The sequence below is a fragment of the Mercenaria mercenaria genome, chromosome 12 (genome assembly GCF_021730395.1).
Source record: "Mercenaria mercenaria strain notata chromosome 12, MADL_Memer_1, whole genome shotgun sequence".
Lineage (NCBI taxonomy): Eukaryota > Metazoa > Mollusca > Bivalvia > Venerida > Veneridae > Mercenaria > Mercenaria mercenaria.
Window position 1 is genome coordinate 38,844,430 of NC_069372.1, and position 21,944 is coordinate 38,866,373.

At 35.7% G+C, this 21,944-nt stretch overlaps 1 protein-coding gene and 1 pseudogene across 1 annotated transcript; one reads left to right on the forward strand and one right to left on the reverse strand.

Annotated features, from left to right (window-relative positions):
* Positions 1–3,414: 3,414 nt before the first annotated feature.
* LOC128547543 (acetylcholine receptor subunit alpha-1-B-like) lies at positions 3,415–9,149 on the reverse strand (annotated as a pseudogene).
* A 7,972-nt stretch (positions 9,150–17,121) lies between these two features.
* LOC128547340 (C1q-related factor-like) lies at positions 17,122–21,623 on the forward strand. The gene is made up of 4 exons (XM_053519745.1): positions 17,122–17,325; positions 19,141–19,282; positions 20,323–20,525; positions 21,181–21,623. The coding sequence occupies exons 1-4, from the start codon at positions 17,181–17,183 to the stop codon at positions 21,276–21,278; spliced, it is 588 nt and encodes a 195-aa protein (XP_053375720.1). The 5' UTR covers positions 17,122–17,180; the 3' UTR covers positions 21,279–21,623.
* Positions 21,624–21,944: the final 321 nt, after the last annotated feature.

Sequence of the window (21,944 nt, forward strand, 5' to 3'; positions counted from 1 at the left end):
GCATTTTAATGTTATAATCTGGTTCTTTATATAGTTTTCAAATCATTTTTTTAGGATTTTTAATTACCATCTGCTTTGATGATTGATTATTTGATTTTGATTTTGTCCTAGACGTTTTAATCATCATACAAAATAAATTTTCAAACCGTAATTGTGTACATATTTAACACATGTACAATGTAGTTTTTTATCGTTAAAGAAGATTTTTTTTAATCAGTTAAAAGGGGCTTTTTAAACAAAGCTTTGTAGAAACTGATACTCCAAAAAAGATATTATTTCCTGTGATCTCCAAAACAGATGATAATACTCTTCACACTCGGCCATTTATTTAAATCCTAGGCAAAATCTCATCCAAACTGAAGACCTCCAGTCCTGTTGTTCTCCCAGGCAAAGTCTCCTCCAAACTGAAGAGCTCCGATCCTGTTCCTTTCCGAGCAAAGTCTCCTCCAAACTGAAGAGCTCCAGTCCTGTTCTTCTCCCAGGCAAGATCTCTTCCAAACTGAAGAGTTCCAGCCCTGTTCTTCTCCAAGGCAAAGCCTCCTCCAAACTGAAGAGCTCCGATCCTGTTCCTTTCCCCGCCAAAGTCTCGTCCATACTGAAGAGCTCCAGGCCTGTTCTTCTCCCAGGCGAAGTCTTCTCCAAACTGAAGAGCTCCGATCCTACTCCTTTTCAAGCATAGTCTCTTCCAAACTGAAGAGCTCAGATCCAGTTCCTTTAGGTTAGAGACCACCAATTGTTTTCCCATAGACTTACATTGTAACATTATGGCGTGTACGGCCTTCCATACATCGAAACATGTATATCTAATTACAAGTTTTTCAAGAACTATCCTAGTTCTACCAAAATATCGGACGAAAAACATATGAATAGTGATACTTTATTTAAGTAATTTTCGTGTGAATGAGATGACCCCCTGTTTACATCATTGACATGGCGGGAGAAATTCGTTTGATAAAACTTTTTTTCAATACACATAAAATGTAGCAAATTTTGTCAAAATGTATAATAAAATACTGTAAATGCAGTGAAAAACTATCAATTTTGAAAAAATAATCACTTCCAGGGTTTGTTTACATGACTGACCAATCAGAACGCACAGACGTTACCTTATTCCCAGGTATACACTTACCTCATTCCCAGTAAGTTCCCTGTACTTTTTTGAATTGGTGGTCTCTGACCTATAGATGAATGTTTCGTATCACATTTTCCAATTTTACAGTGATATTGTGAAACATGATCCTATACCAGATGTCTTACAAAGTTTCATCAAGAAATGTTCAGTTTTATGAAAGATATGGACAGTTTAGTGAGGTCACCCCCTGTCGATTTATATGCCCAAACTCGGTCCCTGTCGTCGTCAAATTGCAATTTTTCGTAAAAATTTCACTTATCTGCATTTGATTTGACTTGGAAGCTGAAATACGATTCATTCCGTAAAAAATAGAAATAAGGTCTAATAATTTTGATAATTCTCTAACATTACAGAGAAAAAAATGATCCATTTTCGCCCAAAAGCTCAGATAAAAATGGGCACACCTGTTAAAAAAAAGAGGCCAAAATTTAACAAAAATCAAATTTCACGCTTATTTTTGCACGAAAACGTCTTTCTACATCATTTACAACAGATGTGTGGCCATTTACATTACCTGTGATTGCTTCCGACGAAAGTCATGTTTTAGCTCTATTATAGGTTAGAGACCACCAATTGTTTTCCCATAGACTTACATTGTAACATTATGGCGTGTACGGCCTTCCATACATCGAAACATGTATATCTAATTACAAGTTTTTCAAGAACTATCCTAGTTCTACCAAAATATCGGACGAAAAACATATGAATAGTGATACTTTATTTAAGTAATTTTCGTGTGAATGAGATGACCCCCTGTTTACATCATTGACATGGCGGGAGAAATTCGTTTGATAAAACTTTTTTTCAATACACATAAAATGTAGCAAATTTTGTCAAAAATACTGTAAATGCAGTGAAAAACTATCAATTTTGAAAAAATAATCACTTCCTGGGTTTGTTTACATGACTGACCAATCAGAACGCACAGACGTTACCTTATTCCCAGGTATACACTTACTTCATTCCCAGTAAGTTCCCTGTACTTTTTTGAATTGGTGGTCTCTGACCTATACAAGGCATAATCTCCTCCAAACTGAAGAGCTCCGATCCTGTTCCTTTCCCAGGCAAAGCCTCCTCCAAATTGAAGAGCTCCAAACCCGGGCAAAATCTTCTCCAAACTGAAGAGCTCCTGTCCTGTTCCTTTCCTAGGCAAAGTCTCCTCCAAATTGAAAAGCCCCAGTCCTGTTCTTCTCCCAGGCAAGGTCTCCTCCAAACTGAAGAGCTCCAATCCTGTTCTTCTCCCAGGCAAGGTCTCTTCCAAACTGAAGAGCTCCAGTTCTGTTCTTCTCTAAGGCAAAGTCTCCTCCAAACTGAAGAGCTCCGATCCTGTTCCTTTTCCCGGCAAAGTCTCATCCATACTGAAGGGCTCCAGTCCTGTTCTTCTCCCAGGTAAATTCTTCTCCAAACTGAAGAGCTCCGATTCTGCTCCTTTCCAGGCAAAGTCTCTTCCAAACTGAAGAGCTTCGATCCTGTTCCTTTTCCAGGCAAAGTCTCCTCCAAACTGAAGAGCTCCTATCCTGTTCCTTTCCCAGGCAAAGCCTCCTCCAAATTGAAGAGCTCCAATCCTGTTCTTCTCCAAGGCAAAGTCTCTTCCAAACTGGAGAGTTCCGAATTAGTTCCTTTACCAGACAAAATCTCCTCCAAACTGAAGAGCTCCGATCCTGTTCCTTTTCCGGGCCAAATCTCCTCCAAACTGATGAGCTCCTATCCTGTTCCTTTCCGAGGCAAAGTCTCCTCCAAATTGAAAAGCTCCAGTTCTGTTCTTCTCCCAGGCAAGGTCTCCTCCAAACTAAAGAGCTCCAATCCTGTTCTTCTCCCAGGCCAAGTCCCCTACAAACTGAAGAGCTCCCCCCTGTTCTTCCAACTGTCCATTGACCAGATTCAGCTATAACATACAAATTCTACCACCCGATTAAACAACTGCTTTAGATTCCTTCGTCTTTAGGAAATCCCTCAAACTCCCACACAATCTCTCCTTGATTTGACTTTGATTAATTGCTAATTCCTTCAGCCACATGTTTAAATTTTTGACTACCTTCATTTGTCGGAAATAAGCATTCATGTGATACACAGCTTATTCACAACTTCATTAATGACATGGCTGCTAACTATGCTTGGATAGCCAGTTTTCTACTCTATCCTTCAGAACAAGTAGTCATAAGTGATACTACTAGATAAATATCTTCCGTGACATATTCTTGGCGCTCCTCTTCTTCTTTTTCTTTTTCTTCTTCTTTCTTGTCTTCTTTTCTTCTTACCTTTGTCTTTTTCATCTTCTTCTACTATTTCTTCTTCCGTTTCTTCTTCTTCTCTTTCTTTTTCTTCTTTTTCTTCTCCAGTACATCAAAACTTCCCATCTGAAAGCATAAAGTTCTTCTTTTTTGCAAATAACTGTCTGTTGTACATGCCAATGATGAGCCAGGATGACCCCAGGTAGCGCTACTAATGAAACGTATATGGCACTTGTCTTTTTTAATTCTTACAACATTCCTGATACCAGTTCCCACCTCATTCCCTAACACCATCTTGTAAATGAAATTATTCTCGTTTTGAATGTGTCAGTCTGTGGTTTGGGAAAGCATGATATATTACTGTTACTGTTTTTGCATATGCACGGTATCATTTTGTCCACGATGAAGATGATATCAATGTACAGTTGAAAGTCGATATATCTCGAAAACGTTTTCAAGTCCCGTCCTGAGAAAAAAAACGTACACAAAATATCATTTTATGTCGAATTTCGGATATCTCGAAGTAAAACTCTCGATTCCTTGGGATTCGAAATGCCGAATTTCGATTGTATCTTATATGTCAATTTAGTGACGATGAATATATACATTTAATTATTATAAAATACCTAGATATTCAAGAATTTATTTTAGTCTATTTGCAGTTAAATTTTCAACTTTTAAAAACAGACTACGGGGTGTTACATATCAAAGTCCACAACATGGCTCAATATTTATCGGTAACATTTTGTATTACCAATATATATAAAGTCGTATTCCTAGGTAGTTGTTTTGATATTCATTATATCTGTCATCTGGGTACAAAGAATAATTGATTCCTTCTTGAGAATGCAGATAGTAAGGCAAAATTATGAACTTTAGAAAGGATGAGAACTAGAATATCTTTAGGTATTTTAAAATAACTAAGAACAAAAAAAAATCCCCAATCTTAGTGTCCAACCGCTGTGAAAGTACAAAGTTTTTCTGAGAAAAGATATGCTGGTTTAAATGATCTTGTAAGAGAATGTCAATTTGAGGAACGTTTAGTTTTAGTCGATGAATTTATTTATTTTGTGGGTTTAACGTTGCACCGACACAAGGTCATATGGCGACTTTCCGGATAAAAATGTGTTGGCGGAGGAAGACCCCAGGTGCCCCTCTGTGCATTATATCATCACGAGCGGGCACCTGGGTAAACCCAACGACCTTCCGTAAGACAGCTGAACGGCTTTCTCACATGCAGAATGTAACACCCCGAGTGGGCCTTGTACCAACATCGGTGTCATCGGGGCAAGTGATTGTAAGTCAGCGACCTTAATCAATCGGCCACGGAGGCCCCAATTTTAGTCGAATTTCATTGTCCGTAAGGTACACAGAGCCAGAATGTGTGCAGATATATCTAATATCAGACATAGCAACTGATAGTTAAATACAATGTCGCAAATGTCCGGCATACGAAAGCTCTGAGATGACTCGTGATCACGAGATGCTAAAGCGGTCCCCATTCGAGAAATGAAATACCATCTCGTAATTAAGGGTTAGTCATCTCCTGACCTTGAAATAGTATCTGAATCCATATATCAGTATCTCTTTGCCATAAGAAAAAAGAATTCAGTCTTACAGACGACTTACTAACTCCTTTGAACGACTTGCCGAGTCCTACGGACGACTTACTAACTCCTTAAAACGACTTGCTGAGTCCTACGGACGACTTACTTATACCAATTCCAGTGTCAAAAGGAAACCCTTACTGATTGGTTACAAGGTTAGTCTTTAAGTCGTCTATGAGTCAGTAAATGTACAGTACCGGGTGGCTGTATCAAAAGCGACTGTTGCTTGCTGTTACGCTACAATACAAGAAGTACCTCACTGAAATTATACAGTCTCATAATTGTATGCTAGAATACCATTACATAGAACATACATTTGTTTAGTTTCATATCCAATTTATTGTCTGTTATAGCAATAAATGTAACATCAGATAATTAGGCATAGCTTTTATTCGATCCGTCCGTTATATCATAAATTCAACTCGCCATACTCAAATGTCATATGGTGAACTTTAGCATAAACAGAAGCTTATTCTCACTATGTAAGTGGCAAGTAAAAGTGGAATGAAACTTGTAAGAAAGGACCTGTTTATTACATTTTATTTCTTTAGTTTCTAAACTGTATTGCCGATTTAAGAGTGCTTCTCTCACAGTTTATGAGTGTTCAATAAGTCTTCAAATATCAACTGTTTAATTGATTTTATTGTGAGGAAAGGCCTTCAAGAGACAGTAATCGGGGAAAAAACATGAAACAGCTAAGCTAGATTCTGTAATAATTGAAAGTGTTTGCATTTGCATGAGGTATATATATTGTGCAAACTCCGCTAAGGAAATAATACTTAAATTCGAGTTTACCAAAAATGTATAACATAGTTCGCCTTTCGAACACTTCTGGCATATGATCGATAAGCAGGTGTATTTATTCAGCGGAGAAAGTCCTTTGCGAGCTTGATTTTCTGATGTACACATGCGTATAGTGTTGTGACAAAATTGGACAAAAAACTTGTTATGCAAAATGCCATTGCACATCTGAACAGAATGACTTATCCGGGCGTTACATGTTGATTTCGAAGTCATTCAAGGGTCATTACTCTTCAAACTTTTGCAAAATACATTGTAGTGATTTCCCTTGATCTTCTTGGCAAAGTATTTATCAGAGTGTCAGAGCTTTAAAATTGAGGATGAATATTTCAAAGATAGTTACAATTACTACATAATGTAGTTTCATACTTTTAAGATTGTTTCTGTGTTGACAGTCAATAAATTCCAACAAGATAAACATATAACGATCATATACTACATATTTTTATAGATATACTTGTTGTTGTTCCGTTACTAACTGAATTATGAAACAATAAGTCTTGAAGTGTTTGGATTTAATAAAGAATGATTACATGTAAATATCTACTGTGTGAAATATGTTTATCGCGAGCTTACTTAGGCAATATCATAAAAGACGACCAAAATTATAGCTTATCCCCTTGGGTTCTATTGGCAACTTTTCAATTCGCTTTGCATTCGGCTTTTGGGGTTAAATGTTCAGTATGACAGGAACCACTTAATTCATTCGAGAAATAGCAAAATTTCCATTTAATTCCACTTCCTGGACTAAACCAAAGTATTAATAATGCCAAGTGCTGCCATAATAAGTTTAATTAATACCACATTTCTTGGATTACTAGTGTATGGCAAAAGGACACATATTTAATAAACACACAAGACAAAGTCTAGTTTAAGAAATCTATTTTAATCTTTCACTCACGTTCATAACAACAAAGATCTAGTATATACTTTATCAATCAATAAACTTCTACAGTCACAAAAGACTATTTAATACACAAGGTCTGCAGTTTCCTTCAATGAAAATATGTGTCAGTTTTGTCAGAAAATTTCGAAATCTACATATGAGCCACGCCATGAAAAAACCAACATAATGCGTTTTCGACCAGCATGGATCCAGACCAGCCTGCGCATTCGCGCAGTCTGGTCAGGATCCATGCTGTTCGCTTTCAAAGCCTATTGCAATGTGAGAAACCATTAGCGAACAGCATGGATCCTGACCAGACTGCGCGGATGCGCAGGATGGTCTGGATCCATGCTGGTCGAAAACGCACTATGTTGGTTTTCTCATGGCGTGGCTCATATAATACTGTCCCAAATAAAATTTCTGAAATCGATTTTTTCAAGATGAGATCCAATCCAAGAAGAAGTGTTTAATCTAAAGTGTAAACTAGCAAAGCAAAGAAATAGCTGATAACCCTGTATTAAGAAAACAAGCACTTTTTTCATTAAAATGATTGTTATCCGAAAAATGAATACATAAACATGAACTACTTGAACAAAATACATCTCATCGGTATATCACGACATAACAATAACGAAACAAAGAATTACAATAATGACTTTTACCATAAGAATATCGAACATACAATAAGAATAACGACATATTCAATAACAATAGCAAATTTTAGAATATGAATGACACGACATTGAATAACAATAACAAAGATACAATAATAACAACATACATATATAATTTAGCAACGTTTGATATGCCATAGTCCTCTTTCCACTTTGTTACAGGTACCAGGGAGAAAGGCGAGACTGAGAACACGACGAGCGAAAACCACAACGCGAACAGAGGAAATAGCGAGATTTTAACGCGCTGTCAGCGGCTCGTTAAAAATCTCGCCTTTTCGCCTTGTCGCCCAAGACAAAGTGAAAAGGCGATGACCCGCAAATATCAGAAATCTCGCCGAAGTTGGGAGAAGTTAGCAAACATAGTTTTCAGCGTAAGCTCATCTGTGCATAGCCTAATGGTACTTAGCAAATATTTGTTTTTGTTTATAAAATTGTGTCGTCACATTGATCAACTACGAAGCAGAAACAATGCCTCGAATACAATTATTATTTTAAAAGTAACAAATGTTTGTCTTTGTTTATACGAACGCAGTTTACCCATTTCCGGACCAATTAGTATGGTTTCACCATCAAGTAAATATTACTTAATCCTTTATATTATATGTAGTTAAAAGCATCAATATTTTTAACAGTGATATATAGAAGTGCTGATATTCAGTTATAAGAATAATTATATAAGAAAGGCTCACGAACAGGACAATGTCTAAATAAGAACGCTTATCATTAGACTTGTTGTTAGAACAATGTGCCAACAGATTGCCGATATAAGACACAATTTATCAACTGCTATTGACACCATTTTCCACGTCACAGGCCGACCTTCATCACTGACTTTGATGCGTTCTTGGGATGAATTGTCCAAACAATCTTTAGAATTGTCATTTGGCATCTGGTAATGTTCGTTTGATTTTGCGTTAACGCAACCAGCTTTGACAAAAGGCTTTAAGACCGCCGGTATACGGATATGACAGCTTGTCTCGCGATGAAAGAGATGTAAAGAGATAATTGTGAATATGATGGTGAGGGCGCTTCCAAGAAGTTGCAGACTTACGTAAACACTTAAAAAGGCGACTTCATCAGAGGATTCTGGCATCGAACTGTTAATAGTTGTCAAGAAAACAGCAAGAATGAGAAATACTGATATGGACAAAGTAACCCTCTCACCGCTTGTTTCGGAAGCAAAAATGAAACAATATTCAAAATAACGGTAAACAGAACCGGAAAAATAATGTTCATGATGTGATACAGAGACTTACGTTGAAGTTTCAAAACGAACTGAACAGTGTCAAAGTAATCAGTACCATAGGTTCTCTTTACGCTTTTTACTTCACTTCCGGTTAGATACCACTCACCACTTTCTGTAAAATCCCTCATATCCGGTTTCTTTTGTGAGCTGTTTAAAACAAGGACAGATGTCATAAGGCTCCAGGAAGCGAACGCAAATTCACATTTCTGTTTATCGAAAGGAAACTTTGCGATCGAAATTTTGCATGTAACTGTATATAACTTGTAAAGCCAGATGGTTACCAAGCCATCACTTTTCACATCAGCTTTTCCATCACCTTGCCCTAACTCAGTCAGTTGATCAGAAGTGTCAGTCAATACAACGTCCGGAATCCATATATCAGCAATTTTAATACTTATTCTAGTTATTCCTCGGTATTTTACAGGATCCCATGTGAGAAAGGCATATTTCCATTTCATTTCCAGATAAGCCTTGATCGTAATAGTTTGTGCTTTCTCATCAATGTTGTCAATAGACATCAAATACATATCGAGTGTAACGTTGACTGGCACAGATTTATTTTCTTGAGGCATAACATTTGGATTATAGTCCAAAAACAAATCCTTGTGCAGGTTTACTTCAGGTATATTCAAGCATCGTGTTTGCACCCAACAATGTAAAAACATAACAGTCAGTATCATATTTGTAATGACGCTTGCCAATGCCTTTTTGCCTCCTATTCTAACTGTTAAGTATTTTACTCGATTTATTGTCCCACAAAGTTACAACACCTAGTCATTATATGATGAAAATTAAAGAGAAAGCCTGCAACATACGGGGCGCTTGTCATGATTTACGTTATCATGTGAAAAGTTGACTTTCAGTTGGCCTGTGATTACGTCGGTATTGACAGTCAGACAGACAATGGAAGCTTTTAATGTATTCTTTAAAGTTGGCCGGAAATAAGTGCATCGATTATAGTAGGAATTATTGTAACCTACGTCACGGGTACCTGAAGGGCGGAATTAACATGTTTAGATATAGGCCATTTTAATGAATCCAAAATCTTAAAATCATAGTGCAATTAATTTTAATTCTTATAACATCTTTGCGTTGCATCTTTGGATTTTCTATTTCTTATCTGTCTAGTCGCAGTAGGGTCGTTCCACGACTTCTGCGCTCTATGATTTGGACATACTTGTTTCAAAAGTGTTTAAATCCTTTGAACTGAGCCTACATCAGTATATGTTAGATCCATCTTACAGGTGCCCATGACGCACATCTTACGTTAAACTTTTCTAACGCTTAAGGTGGAATGCGCCCCAAATTTTTTTTTGCCGAATTTCGTCCTGAAATTTATACTGTATAAAATTTCAAGATATATGCGATTGAGCTGCGGTTTTACTTTGTCGCCATATTGTTCATTGCTATTGTGTCACAAACATGGCCCCTGACGTCACTTTTCGTGTCACGCCCAGTTCCGGGTGCTTTTGGCATTTTTCCATTTCTGCGCTCTGAATGTCATATCAATGAAAAATACAAAATAATTGTCACTTTGCATTCAGAAAAGGCTACTGGTATGAAATTCAGCGAATTAAGATTTATGCCTAGGATGTGAGAGACGATATTGTGACGTCAGAACGGAAAAACTCACATCAAGTTTTGTAACAAATTTTGCCTTAAAATCCAGTTTATAAAAAATCAACTCGGTAAAAAAATGTATAATTTTTTATGATGTTGTTTCGCAGTGTGTGTATGTCTAGTAGACACATAAATACGTAGGGTTCGCCGACTTTAATTTTTCAATATTTGTCGATATTTTACCCCTACCCCATTAAGGAATGACACGTTTAATAGTCATTTTTTAACAAAATAATCTAAAGAACATGCGAAGCTGCATGTATTAACGGTAAATTCGGAATGAATTGATGAAATGAATCGATATGAAAGTATTGAGAGACATATGGTGATATTTGCTAAGAAAGCGTTAAAGAAAAAGTCGAAATTTTTAAAAACATGTAAGAACATTCAGGTGATTACGGACATATTCCGAAAAGAAGAATTGTAGATATGAAATATCTTAATGAGACGTTTGATAAAGGTGTAAATTACGTAAACGACATTTCGCATCTAAGGATATTATCGAAAAAAAAACTTTTGATCATTGGTTAATCAACATGTATATGTATTATGTGTGTTGGTTCCTTGATATGACTTAAAATTATTTAAATTCAAGTGTTCAGACTGTGAACTCGAAACTACAGTTTCTACATCTATACCCAGGGCATCCGGAGGAACAGATATGGCTTTTACTTTTTCCGTACTTCTTAAATCTGAAAGCTGCAACTAGTGAGTGTTTTATGAAATATTTTCTAGTATTCATTATTAAGAGCTTGTAACTGCACTTGATCAGAAGTTTCCCGCCAAGAAATAAATTATTTGCATCGGAGCAGCAGCTGTGCTTGATTGTAATAAAAAGACACTGTCTCATGAGTAAGTTCTTTGCGCCTGACCAGCTGCAATTCTTTATAATCATCTGAAGATCATTTTTTAAGAATAAAGTCTGTTCGCTGGACTAGCTACTTTGCCTTACTATGACCTCACTTTCTGTGTATCTTTGTCTCTCTTGTGCGGAATGTCGGGACTTTGATCGCTAGTCGTTTCCCAAGGATATAAAAAATGATACCAGTTGCTCAGCATTATGCGTATAGAACAGACTCTTCTCTCAACTCGAAATCTCGCACGAATGAGATGTGGAGATTGATGTCTAAACTGGTAGAATTTGTTTCATGGTTCACAATAAATTAGTCCGTGTAAAAAAATATTAATTTCATATAAGATAGAGGATCTGGTATACTATTTTCGTACTGATTATACATGTGAAATAGAGCAAATGTCCGACATGCGTCGATAAATATTTCTGGTAAAATCAGGCAATCCCTCATATCATAAAATAACATATAAATGCAATTTCTAAATGTTTAAAACATGTTTAAGTAACAATTTTCACGAAATTAAATTATCAACTGACCGCTTATTAGCTTTTTTTACAAAGCTAAGTTAGCATTTTGCATTAGACTGAGAAGATTAGTAACAGAAGCGACATCTATTCTTCAAGCTTCGAATTTGCATTTTGAAACTATCAATAGAAATAACAAAATGGATAGTAAAAAGTGGATATATTGTCCATAAGTATTGACCTGCCCCTCAGTAGAGAAATAACTGCTGCGTAAGTATTCTTAATGATTTAAAAAAAAATATCGCATATGCATGTAGCTGCGGGGACAAAACGATTAGCCATCAGTCTCGGAGTTATGGGTTGTATTCCTCAGTCTAACATCTTTTTTATTTTTTTTTTTTTTTCAAATTTCTCTACAAATTTTACAAGCCGGAAAATTAATACACTTATCTATTTATTTTTATGGTTCATTTATTGAAAGAAATATACTTGTGTTCAAGATATTTTGTAGTAAGTGTCGAATAAAATCTTTAGAGGTATCTTAGATAAAAAGATAAGTTACTCCCAAAAATATATACTACAAGAGAAAACAACTAGATTTCGTGAAAATCGTTGCAAAAAAAAACATTGTAAGAATAAAAGCAAATACGGTAACACTTCATTTTATTGAATTTAAAAAAATGGTCTGCGGAAATTTCGTACCCGTGGTAACGTGCGTGGAAGTCAGACGGTTAACTATAAAGGTTATTTGTGTAATTATAGATCTTTTCAGGATACAATATTGCGTAAAGTAACGAAAACGTCCGAAAATATCAGCGAAGATTGATGAGTGTCAGGTCAAATACTTACGGACAATTGTACAATAAAAACATTTTGTCAAAGGTGTTTCCTTTCACTAGTACATGGCATCTGAAGTTGAGATCGCATATATCGTAAAAAATTCTTATAATAAATTATACATCTCGTTTTTAACACGAACGTGAGTTGTGTAGGTTGAAACACATTCTTGTTTACTCTAACGTCATATAGCCACAAACCATGTGGGGATGAGGGTAAAGTTTTGTTATATTGCGAAAAATTAAAGTCGGTGACCCCTAAGTATTTATATGTCTACTAGACGTACACACACTGCGAAACAACATACCAAAATTATACGTTTTTTTAACGAGCGATTTTTAATAAACTGAATTTTAAGGCAAAATTCTTAGCAAAACTTGGTGTGATTTTTTCCGTTCTGACGTCACAAAAGCATCACTGACGTTCTAAGCGTCAATTTCATTTCACTGAATTTTATACCATTGAGTAGTATTTTCTGGTTGCAAAATGAACATTATCTTGCATTTTTCATTTATATAACATTCAGAGCGCAGGAAAGGAAAAATGCCGAAAACACTCGGAACTCGGCATTGCACGAAAAGTAACATCAGGGGCCATGTTTGTGACACAATAGCAAAAAACACGAACAATATGGCGAAAACGTAAAACCGGAACTCAATCGCAAATATCCTGAATTTTGTACAGTATAGATTTCAGGACAATATTCGGCAAAAAATTGGGGCGCATTCCACCTTAACTGGAAACGTGAACAGCTACCTGACCTGACGACTAGTTCTTTATTTCACTTAGCGCATCGTATTTATGTTCAGTGCTGACTGAATCTACTCTTTGTAACCATCTAGGATCCAAGTATGTGGGGAGTGTGAGCATTTTTGAAGCACTTTTAAATATCAAGAATTATTGTTGAAATCTTGGCAAAGCTCGCTGTCTTCGCCTCGCCTTTCGTCTGCTGCTAAAAGGGCAAATATAAAAGATTCAGTGTAAGTTATATTTCACTGGTACTGCCTGTTAGTGAGTTCATACTCGTCAGTGAAATTTGGGATGTTCTAACTGAATAAAAATGTTGGAGAAATTAGATTTTTTTTTCTTTACAAGAAACTTGCCGTTAGCTAACAAAGTCAATACACCGATAATCCGGAGTACTCCGAACATTTCATTGGAACAAAATTGTTCCAGTTCACGAAATGTAGTCGGGTAAAGAATAAGGGTACACTTACACTGCCTAGCTATAGCTTCTGCTGTTATAGTGAAGTTGTAGAGTGTCTGCCTTAAGTCTGTCTTAAGGGCCGAAGTTCGAGTCCCGGTCAGAGCTTAAATATTTGCGTTCTGTTACAGCATGTATTTGAAAGTTATCGGACTGTTCCAGATGTTCTACAGATTTTGCAAAAATTGTAATGGACCATTGTTTAGCAATCCAGATCACTGCTGAAAGTGAAATGAAATACACCCAAAATAGAAAATTTCCAGTGCTTAGTATGTACCTTAGATGTTTCTGCTCTACATGTCCAAGAAGAGTTACATTTCCTTGATCACAAAATTTTCTTTTATGTGAAAAATATTAAATGCTCATAACTGTGCACTTTTAGTTAAAATATTATAAACATTTCTACTTTTTGAGAAATATATGGACATTTGCTTTTTAATTTCATAACTGAGCTTTAGAAAATAAGTTCTGTTTCGATATAATTACACTTAGTGCAATCATATGGTGGAAAAAGCATCAAACCTGGTAGGTAGTGAGGATATGGTGTCTTATATGTATTCAAAACGAAAGGAAGTTGGAAAATATCAAAATGTCGAACATTATTCAAAATAGCCGCCATTCATATAAAATATGAAAAAAAGTGAGAATCTAACACCCTCAGTAAATCGGGCGACATTAATAGACCCCTACCCCCTCCACCCCACCCCACATAAAGGACAAAGTCCAACAGGGAAAGCCAGATTCAAAGAACGTAGCATTTCAGACAGTTTCTATGTCTACTATTGAATTAAACATTTTTGTACAAAAGGCATGGATAGAAGAACTCTCACAGTGCCTAGAAACTTCAAGAAAAACAAAAAATGATCACGAAGAAACTACAGAACATTAGAAGATGATACTAGAAACATACTAAATCAAATCACGTTGCGTTACAAGTTAATTTCGTTCAGTGAACTCAAGATGGTTGCTCTAGTTTTCATATATCAAGGTTAAAATCTTTGTCTTTACACTGTGTCTTTTGATCTTAGCTCCCTATTTTGGAATCCTGATGTACGGTGATTCACAACAAACGCAATTACCGAGGTGAAAAACTTCTATAGAATCTACCAAAATACTATCAGATGTCAAGTTCCTATCGCCGTGGCTCATTGTTTTGAGTCAATTAAAGGCTCATATTCTAAATGAAGGTCAAGAACCCAATTTGGTAATATATCTATAACACATTTATTTTGACGATGTTGACTCATCGGCAGCCAGGCAGATTCTGATCTCTTCGTGGCGCCGCACTCATATTTATAAGCTTCTTTCCAACTGTAATTAGTGAGCGGTCAATGATTATAACAAAATCAAGCTTCTAAATACAATGTTAAGTGATATGCTTAGTTTGTACTTATTGTGTGTATATGTCATAATAAGACCCTTAAAATATCGGTGATACCGTACCAACAGATAGAACTTTCTTCTTTTTTCCTGTAGTGCTGTATTGAGTTACACTTACTATATGGCTGCACTAACTTCCCAGTTTAGGATCACGTTTGTTTTCGATATGAATTCCATTCCATATTTTCTTGACTGTTCGTCTTGCAACCACACATTTACTGCTTCCTGTCAACTGGCGATGAGAAAGACTTTACTGTTAAATATACCCAATCTCACCCCTGACACCTAAAATTTAGCAATATTTAGTCAGTAAATATGCATTTTTAGAAAAAAAATACACCCTAAACAGAAGAATTTAAATATTTTTAGTTTTTCTACACTTTCTCTGCAAAATTTCACTGAAATTGTCTTTTTCTATCATAATCTGACCAAACTAACCCATTTACAGCCAAATCTAAACAAGTTTCAATGTTTACTCCTGCTCAGCTTCTAGTTTACATTCTACCAATTCAATTCCTTCTTAAAGTTTATTTCATATAAACAATGAAATATTCAGACCTCATGTTCAGCACTTTAAAGCATTTCAATGATATGAAAACTATATATGGTCATTTAGTATGACATGTCTTCTTGTCAAAAATAGAAAAATATTGACATGTTATATTACATATAAAAAAAATCTGTTCTGAGAAACATCACCCTCTAAAAATGCTCCCATGAAAATAGCCGTTTAGCAATTACGCGTATATAAACATTTTTTCAAAGAATAAAACTTATACCTGGAAATTCACAATGAAAACGGTCTAGATCTTTTCTCAATACAATAAGAAATAAAACTAAGCCACAATTATACATGTCACATCCTCATATGACGCATTATACCGCATGGAACTACATTTTGGACTACGTACTTCACATGTAACACTGAGTATTATTATTATTATTATACCAGATTTATATAGCGCCCTTTTCATGATCAATTTCACGTTCAAAGGCGCTTTACATAGATCAAATGCAGCCACACAGGGCGCATAATTCATCCTCTACTAGTACAGACACAGAGCGATCTGACCAGACGGACAGAGTGAGACAAAGCCCCCACGACAGAGAGATCAGAAATCAGATACAGGCTTGTCCGGCTAACTTAGCCTAGCTCGTTGCGAATAGACAGCCTGGTTCTTTAACGTGCCCAGTGTATAGCACTGACACACGCAAGGATTGCCTGGGTTCCTGACCAGTACACCTCTAGTTGGGTGGGAAACACTGAAAAGCGTTTCTGAACATTCCCGAGTAGCTGCCGGGGATCGAACCCCCGACCTCAGGATTGGAAGGCCAGTGTGCAAACCACTGAGCTATCCGTCCACCCATGATCACTTCCTGTTTGGTGTAATCAGTCCTTAAAGTAAGTAGGACCTTTCATTTGGATTACTCTGTTGTTATCGCTATGCTATTTGTAACAATATGGTGTAAATAAAGCTAAGATATTGATCTTCATGACTATTAATTTAATAATGTCTTCAGCTACATATTCTATAAACACACAAGTGTCTTAATTTTGACAATCAAGACATTTAATTTAACAAATATGCAAGATATCTCACACCTTAGAACTGAGATATAAAACAGCGATAAAGTCAGAGGATTCCAAATGATGGGACCAACTTACAATTTTATTATCTTGGACATAATCCAGTATGGGAGACAATTTGAAACTGACTAAAGTCCCTTATTTCTTCAAGCAAAATATATACTTCACTATTTTATGTTTTATAAAAAATCATGAAATTTATTATCCCGTGCTTCTTGAAGTTGGGGGCCTCCGTGGCCAGGTGGTTAAGGTCGCTGACTTAGAATCACTTGCCCCTCACCGATGTGGGTTCGAGCCTCATTCGGGGCGTTGAATTCTTCATGTGAGGAAGCCATCTAGCTGGCTTACGGAAGGTCGGTGGATCTACCCAGGTGCCCACTCGTGATGAAATAATGCACGAAGTGGCACCTGGGGTCTTCTTCCACCATCAAAGCTGGAAAGTCGCCATATGACCTATACTTGTGTCGGTGCGACGTTAAACCCAACAAAAACAAAATAAACTTCTTGAAGATATCACCGGTCTTTCATATTGCGAAAGATAACTAAACCATGTTTGCTTACTTTATCTGTGTTTGAACTTTGCTCGTGGCTGACACGCAAATCGTTATCATTTTAAGTTGTTCCGCGTTTCGAAAGAATTTCGTCGCGAAGTAGTGATGTTCTTTAAAACATTACCACTTTTTACTTTCTTTTCTATATTTCTTGTTTCGTGTAAATGCAAGAATTTGACTATAGAGGAATGTCTCACAAAGATTGAAAAACTGGATGAAAGACTCCAAAATCTGGAGAGTATTTCAAGCGGTAAGAATGCCTTCTTTGTTTGTATTAGAAAAAGTAACACAGTGTAGAGATAGACCCTAAATTTTTCAATGATAGTATTACATTAAATGAAGTCTAGTTATTAATTTCCAAGTCCTTGAAATAACCAAAAATGATTTCACAAAGGTGAAGTTTATGATAGTTTTGTTAATATCAATAACAGAAGTTTTAATTTTTAATTTAAAGTTGTGATCCACAAAGAATGGCAACTCCTGCCTTGGGCTAGTACTTATAAGTAGAGACCTATTAGTTTACTTCCCTTGCAATTACACATTTAAGTGGAAATTGAAAACTGTTTCAGACACAATATTATACTTTTTTACACAACAAAATCATTAAGGATTTATTCATTTGTGTTTGATTTACCCCTCAAGACATGGTTCCTATGATTCTGTCAACTTATATATGGTAAAAAATTAACTTTTAACAAGCCAATAATAAAATGAAGTACCAGTAGGTAAATAATAGTGCAGATAATACAGTTTTGCTTGTATCAAAATGTCACAATAGATCCACTTTTGTAATACAGAACACCTGGTAGGATTAGTAAAGGTGCAATTATATTGATCTCTATTTCCTATGCCTACACAGTGACAGTGTAAATATAGATATGAACAATGTAGGGTATATTACGGTGTTCCGTTTGGACCATCGCGCTTTGTATTTCGTGAATGTCGAAATCACGAAACTACGATGATGGAAGTTGAAACCACATAATTTATGAACGCTATAATAATAATAATAATAATAATAATAATAACTTTATTTAAAGAGGAAAATATATTTGGCTATAGCCAGTCTAACATATGGTCCTCTAACATAATAATGTAAAATATCATCCTAATATATACAGTGAAGTGAAAGACATGAATAAAAATAATGTATTATGAACAAATTAATTCTTAGAACAACTTGAATTTGCTATATGTCGCAATAGTTTGTACCACTGTAATATAATGTCACAACAAAAGAAGAAGAAAAAAGTGAACAAAAGTAAGTTTAACAGTCTTTACAATTTAGATATTACTTAAAATAATTTTGTACCAGAGATAAAATTAAAATGCATGTATCCATAACGATCAACTTAAAAACACGATCGATGTCGTAAGTTATTCGTCAAGGAAATAAAATTTGTTATGCTTTGCGCTCGTTTGCTTGATTTTAAGATATAAGGTGTGATTCCGATTTTACAAGCCTCCACAGACAATGAAGCTCGCAACAAAAGATGAAAAGTTTAGTAAGAGCACATTCTGAAAGGTAGAGTTGTATTTCTGAGTGTAGAATTTTTAGTGTGTGGGGGAAGGGAGGGGTCAAGGTGAAGAAGAAACAATACTGAGAAACACAATTAACTGGAAATAACATATATCGAAGCATGGGGGATGGTTGTGGAGAAATGAGATACTAAGACACAATCAGGAAACACAAGCAAATAAAAAATAGCGACATTTACTAGCGGTGGTTGCGACATTTAACGTCAAAGTTGCGACATTTAAAAGTGGTTGCGACATTTTGCAGTTGTGTAACATTTAATGGTGTCACACTGTTTATTATAATAACAGGATGGAGAAGAATAGTTCCTGTTAGTTACTACTGATGTAGTCTTATAACATCTTATTTATTCGCAAGAATAACATGTCTTATTTATTCGCAAGAAATAAAACTTGATTTAATTGATGGCATTTTGAATTGAAAAAAAGACGTATACTTTACGACTGGTGCAACCTTTATAAACGTTGCATAATATATAGTTGTAAACAGATACGGAAAAAAGTGTTCTACACTTTTTATTTGCAACAGATTCCCGCAGTATGTTACTACCATCCGGTGGATCAGTCCATTCTAAAGTAGCATTTTATACACAACTGTCTAAAGATGTCGATCACCTTGGCAACCATCAAACTATTGTATTTGATACCGTTACTACTAATATTGGAGGCGGGTAAGTTAAGATTCTATTTATTCCTGTTATTTTTTTTTTATGAAAGTCACAAGGCAGTTGAATGTGACTTCCCGGTTTGAATGAGGGAGGAAAATCTTATATGCACCGAAAGGCGTTCATTAAAGCATAAGCATACACCTGGGTACAATTGTCAACCTTCCAAATCAAGCGGGCTTTTCCCTTTAGGCGGCTACATTAGTTCTGCAGTTTTATTTTATGCTCTTCAGTGAAATACTATTTCAAACAGTGAAAATATCATTTTTATTTTTCACTGGTACGGAACTACACTTGAATGCGAAAGAATATGAATTATAAATGATAGACAATTCCTAGCAAAATATACTTCAGTAAAGGTATAGATGTATAATAAATATTTACATTCTATCATAATATAATGTAAAAGAAATCAGGAAACGTAATAGAACTATTTACATTTGTTCTGCAAAGATATGCTGACGTCACGATATTATGACGTCATGATGCGATGCACGAGACGTTGAGCGGACAAACTGGATATATTTTATTTAAAACCATTAAAAATGCATAAAATAAATAGAAACAAATATCCTCTATAAAGTCACCGTTACATTCTTTGATTGTTGCTGGTACATCTATATACTATAAGAATCTTTCGCTGGTTGAAGGTATGGATGGAAAGATCTGGCTCCAGGGTAACTGTTTCGGCGGTAACGAGACTCTGCCGAGTTACCGCAAAACAGTTACCAGAGAGCAAGATATTTCCATCAGCACCTTCTACCGGTGACAGATGCTTTTCCTTGCATACCGTATTCTTTAAGTAGCGTAAATTCATACGAGAAAATCCTGTCTGGCATGCAAGAAAACTTTGTAAGACCATATACCCAGTCATATTCGATAAAACATATCAATAGGGGTTATCTAAGGCATATATACACCTACGTATTCAATAATCTATCCGCCCTTTACCCTTTATAAAATAAATGTTACATTTGCATACACGCAGCAAATGTTTTTCAAGAATTTCAAGTTGACAATAATGTGTATTTTCCATCATTATTTAGGTACAATCCGGCCGATGGAATATTTACGGCCCCAGTCACAGGGACATACGTGTTTTTCTGGCTGAATACTAATAGAGATCGTAGTTCTATGGACACTGAGCTAGTGAAAAACGCTGTTGTTGTTGGAAAATCGTTTTCAGATGCATACCAACATCTGGATTATGCAGCGTCTTCCAACACAGCTGTTTTGCAAACCACAAGAGGTATTTTAGTTTATTAATGCCGAATAGCTATTTATATAAAATTTTATGATTACAGCCGATTGAGGAAATTGATGCAATAATTAATTATTACTGTGAGACTTTCTGTTAAAAAGGAAGATACGCAGGGTATATATGTAACTAACTAAACAAATTAGACAGAAATTTGAAGATTGTTTGGGGGTTGTTACAGGTTTAATTCCTTTTATAGTAGCAAATGATTGGTTATAACGGGTAAAAATGCTAATAAAGGAACACAGTCAGTTTTTTTTCATGATCAGATCATTAAATATTACCATCTATCTTAATTTAAGGTAGTGGACCCATAATAGCACTCGGCTTTTTCCGGTCGATTTAGGATTTCTCCGGTTGCTTATGTAAAAATATTTACAGCCAAAGGACGCCGATATAGTTTACGAGAATACGTCATCATACGGAAATTGACAAATTACGGTTCCACTAATCAAGCAATATATATATGCATGTTACAGTTATAGCGTTTATTAATTTTACCAATGGTAGAAGCATTAAATTAGTGTATGACAAAATATGAATAGAGACACCATATTCAGTTAACAGTTAATATATATAAACAAGTACTATTTACTTGAACATTGACCGTATCTTATATTTGTCGAATTATTGAATATTTCTCCAGGAGACGAGATCTGGGTTCGGTCTGGGACTCGGCACAGCAATGTGATCACTGGAGAGTACTTCTCAACGTTTTCTGGCTGGCTCCTGTACGAAGGCTGAATTGAATAGCTTCCTGTCGTCTGCAACACTGTATGTATTATATATACTGAACAAAACAGCTATCCCACAATTTGCTTTTTTGCCAATATCTTAAAATTACTATAAATTATGCATACGTTTAAATCAGTATGTTGTTAATAACAATCATAATTTTAAAAATATGGAAATACGTAAAGATATAACTTTATTCATTTCCCTTTCACGCTCATTTTTTTTTTAAAAATCACAAAATACACGTGCATAAAAGCTATGTTTTGATAAACGGATGAATACAATTTATTAAAATAAACAGATGTATTAATTATTATCTTTTTACGAGGAAATGGTTAAATATCATAAAAGCATCAACTTGGTACGACAACGATTTACGTAAATCCTTACTGGCTATAGAACCGTTGACTTAAAGACGCGCCACAATATAACTGTATTCTTTTTTATCTCGCCTCCTACAAGTTCCTTGCATTTCTGTTGGTCAATAGACGTCAAGAGGAGACCGTACCTACCGGTCCCGTACGATCTTTAGAGGATGCAATAGTAGGACATCCGTACGGACATCGCAGGCAAGTTGTGCGGAGCTCGCAGGGAGCCCGGTCGTACCTAGTACGGTGTTCGCGAGTTCGTACGGCGTTCGCACGGCACTCGAACGGTGGCCGCACGGTGTCCTTG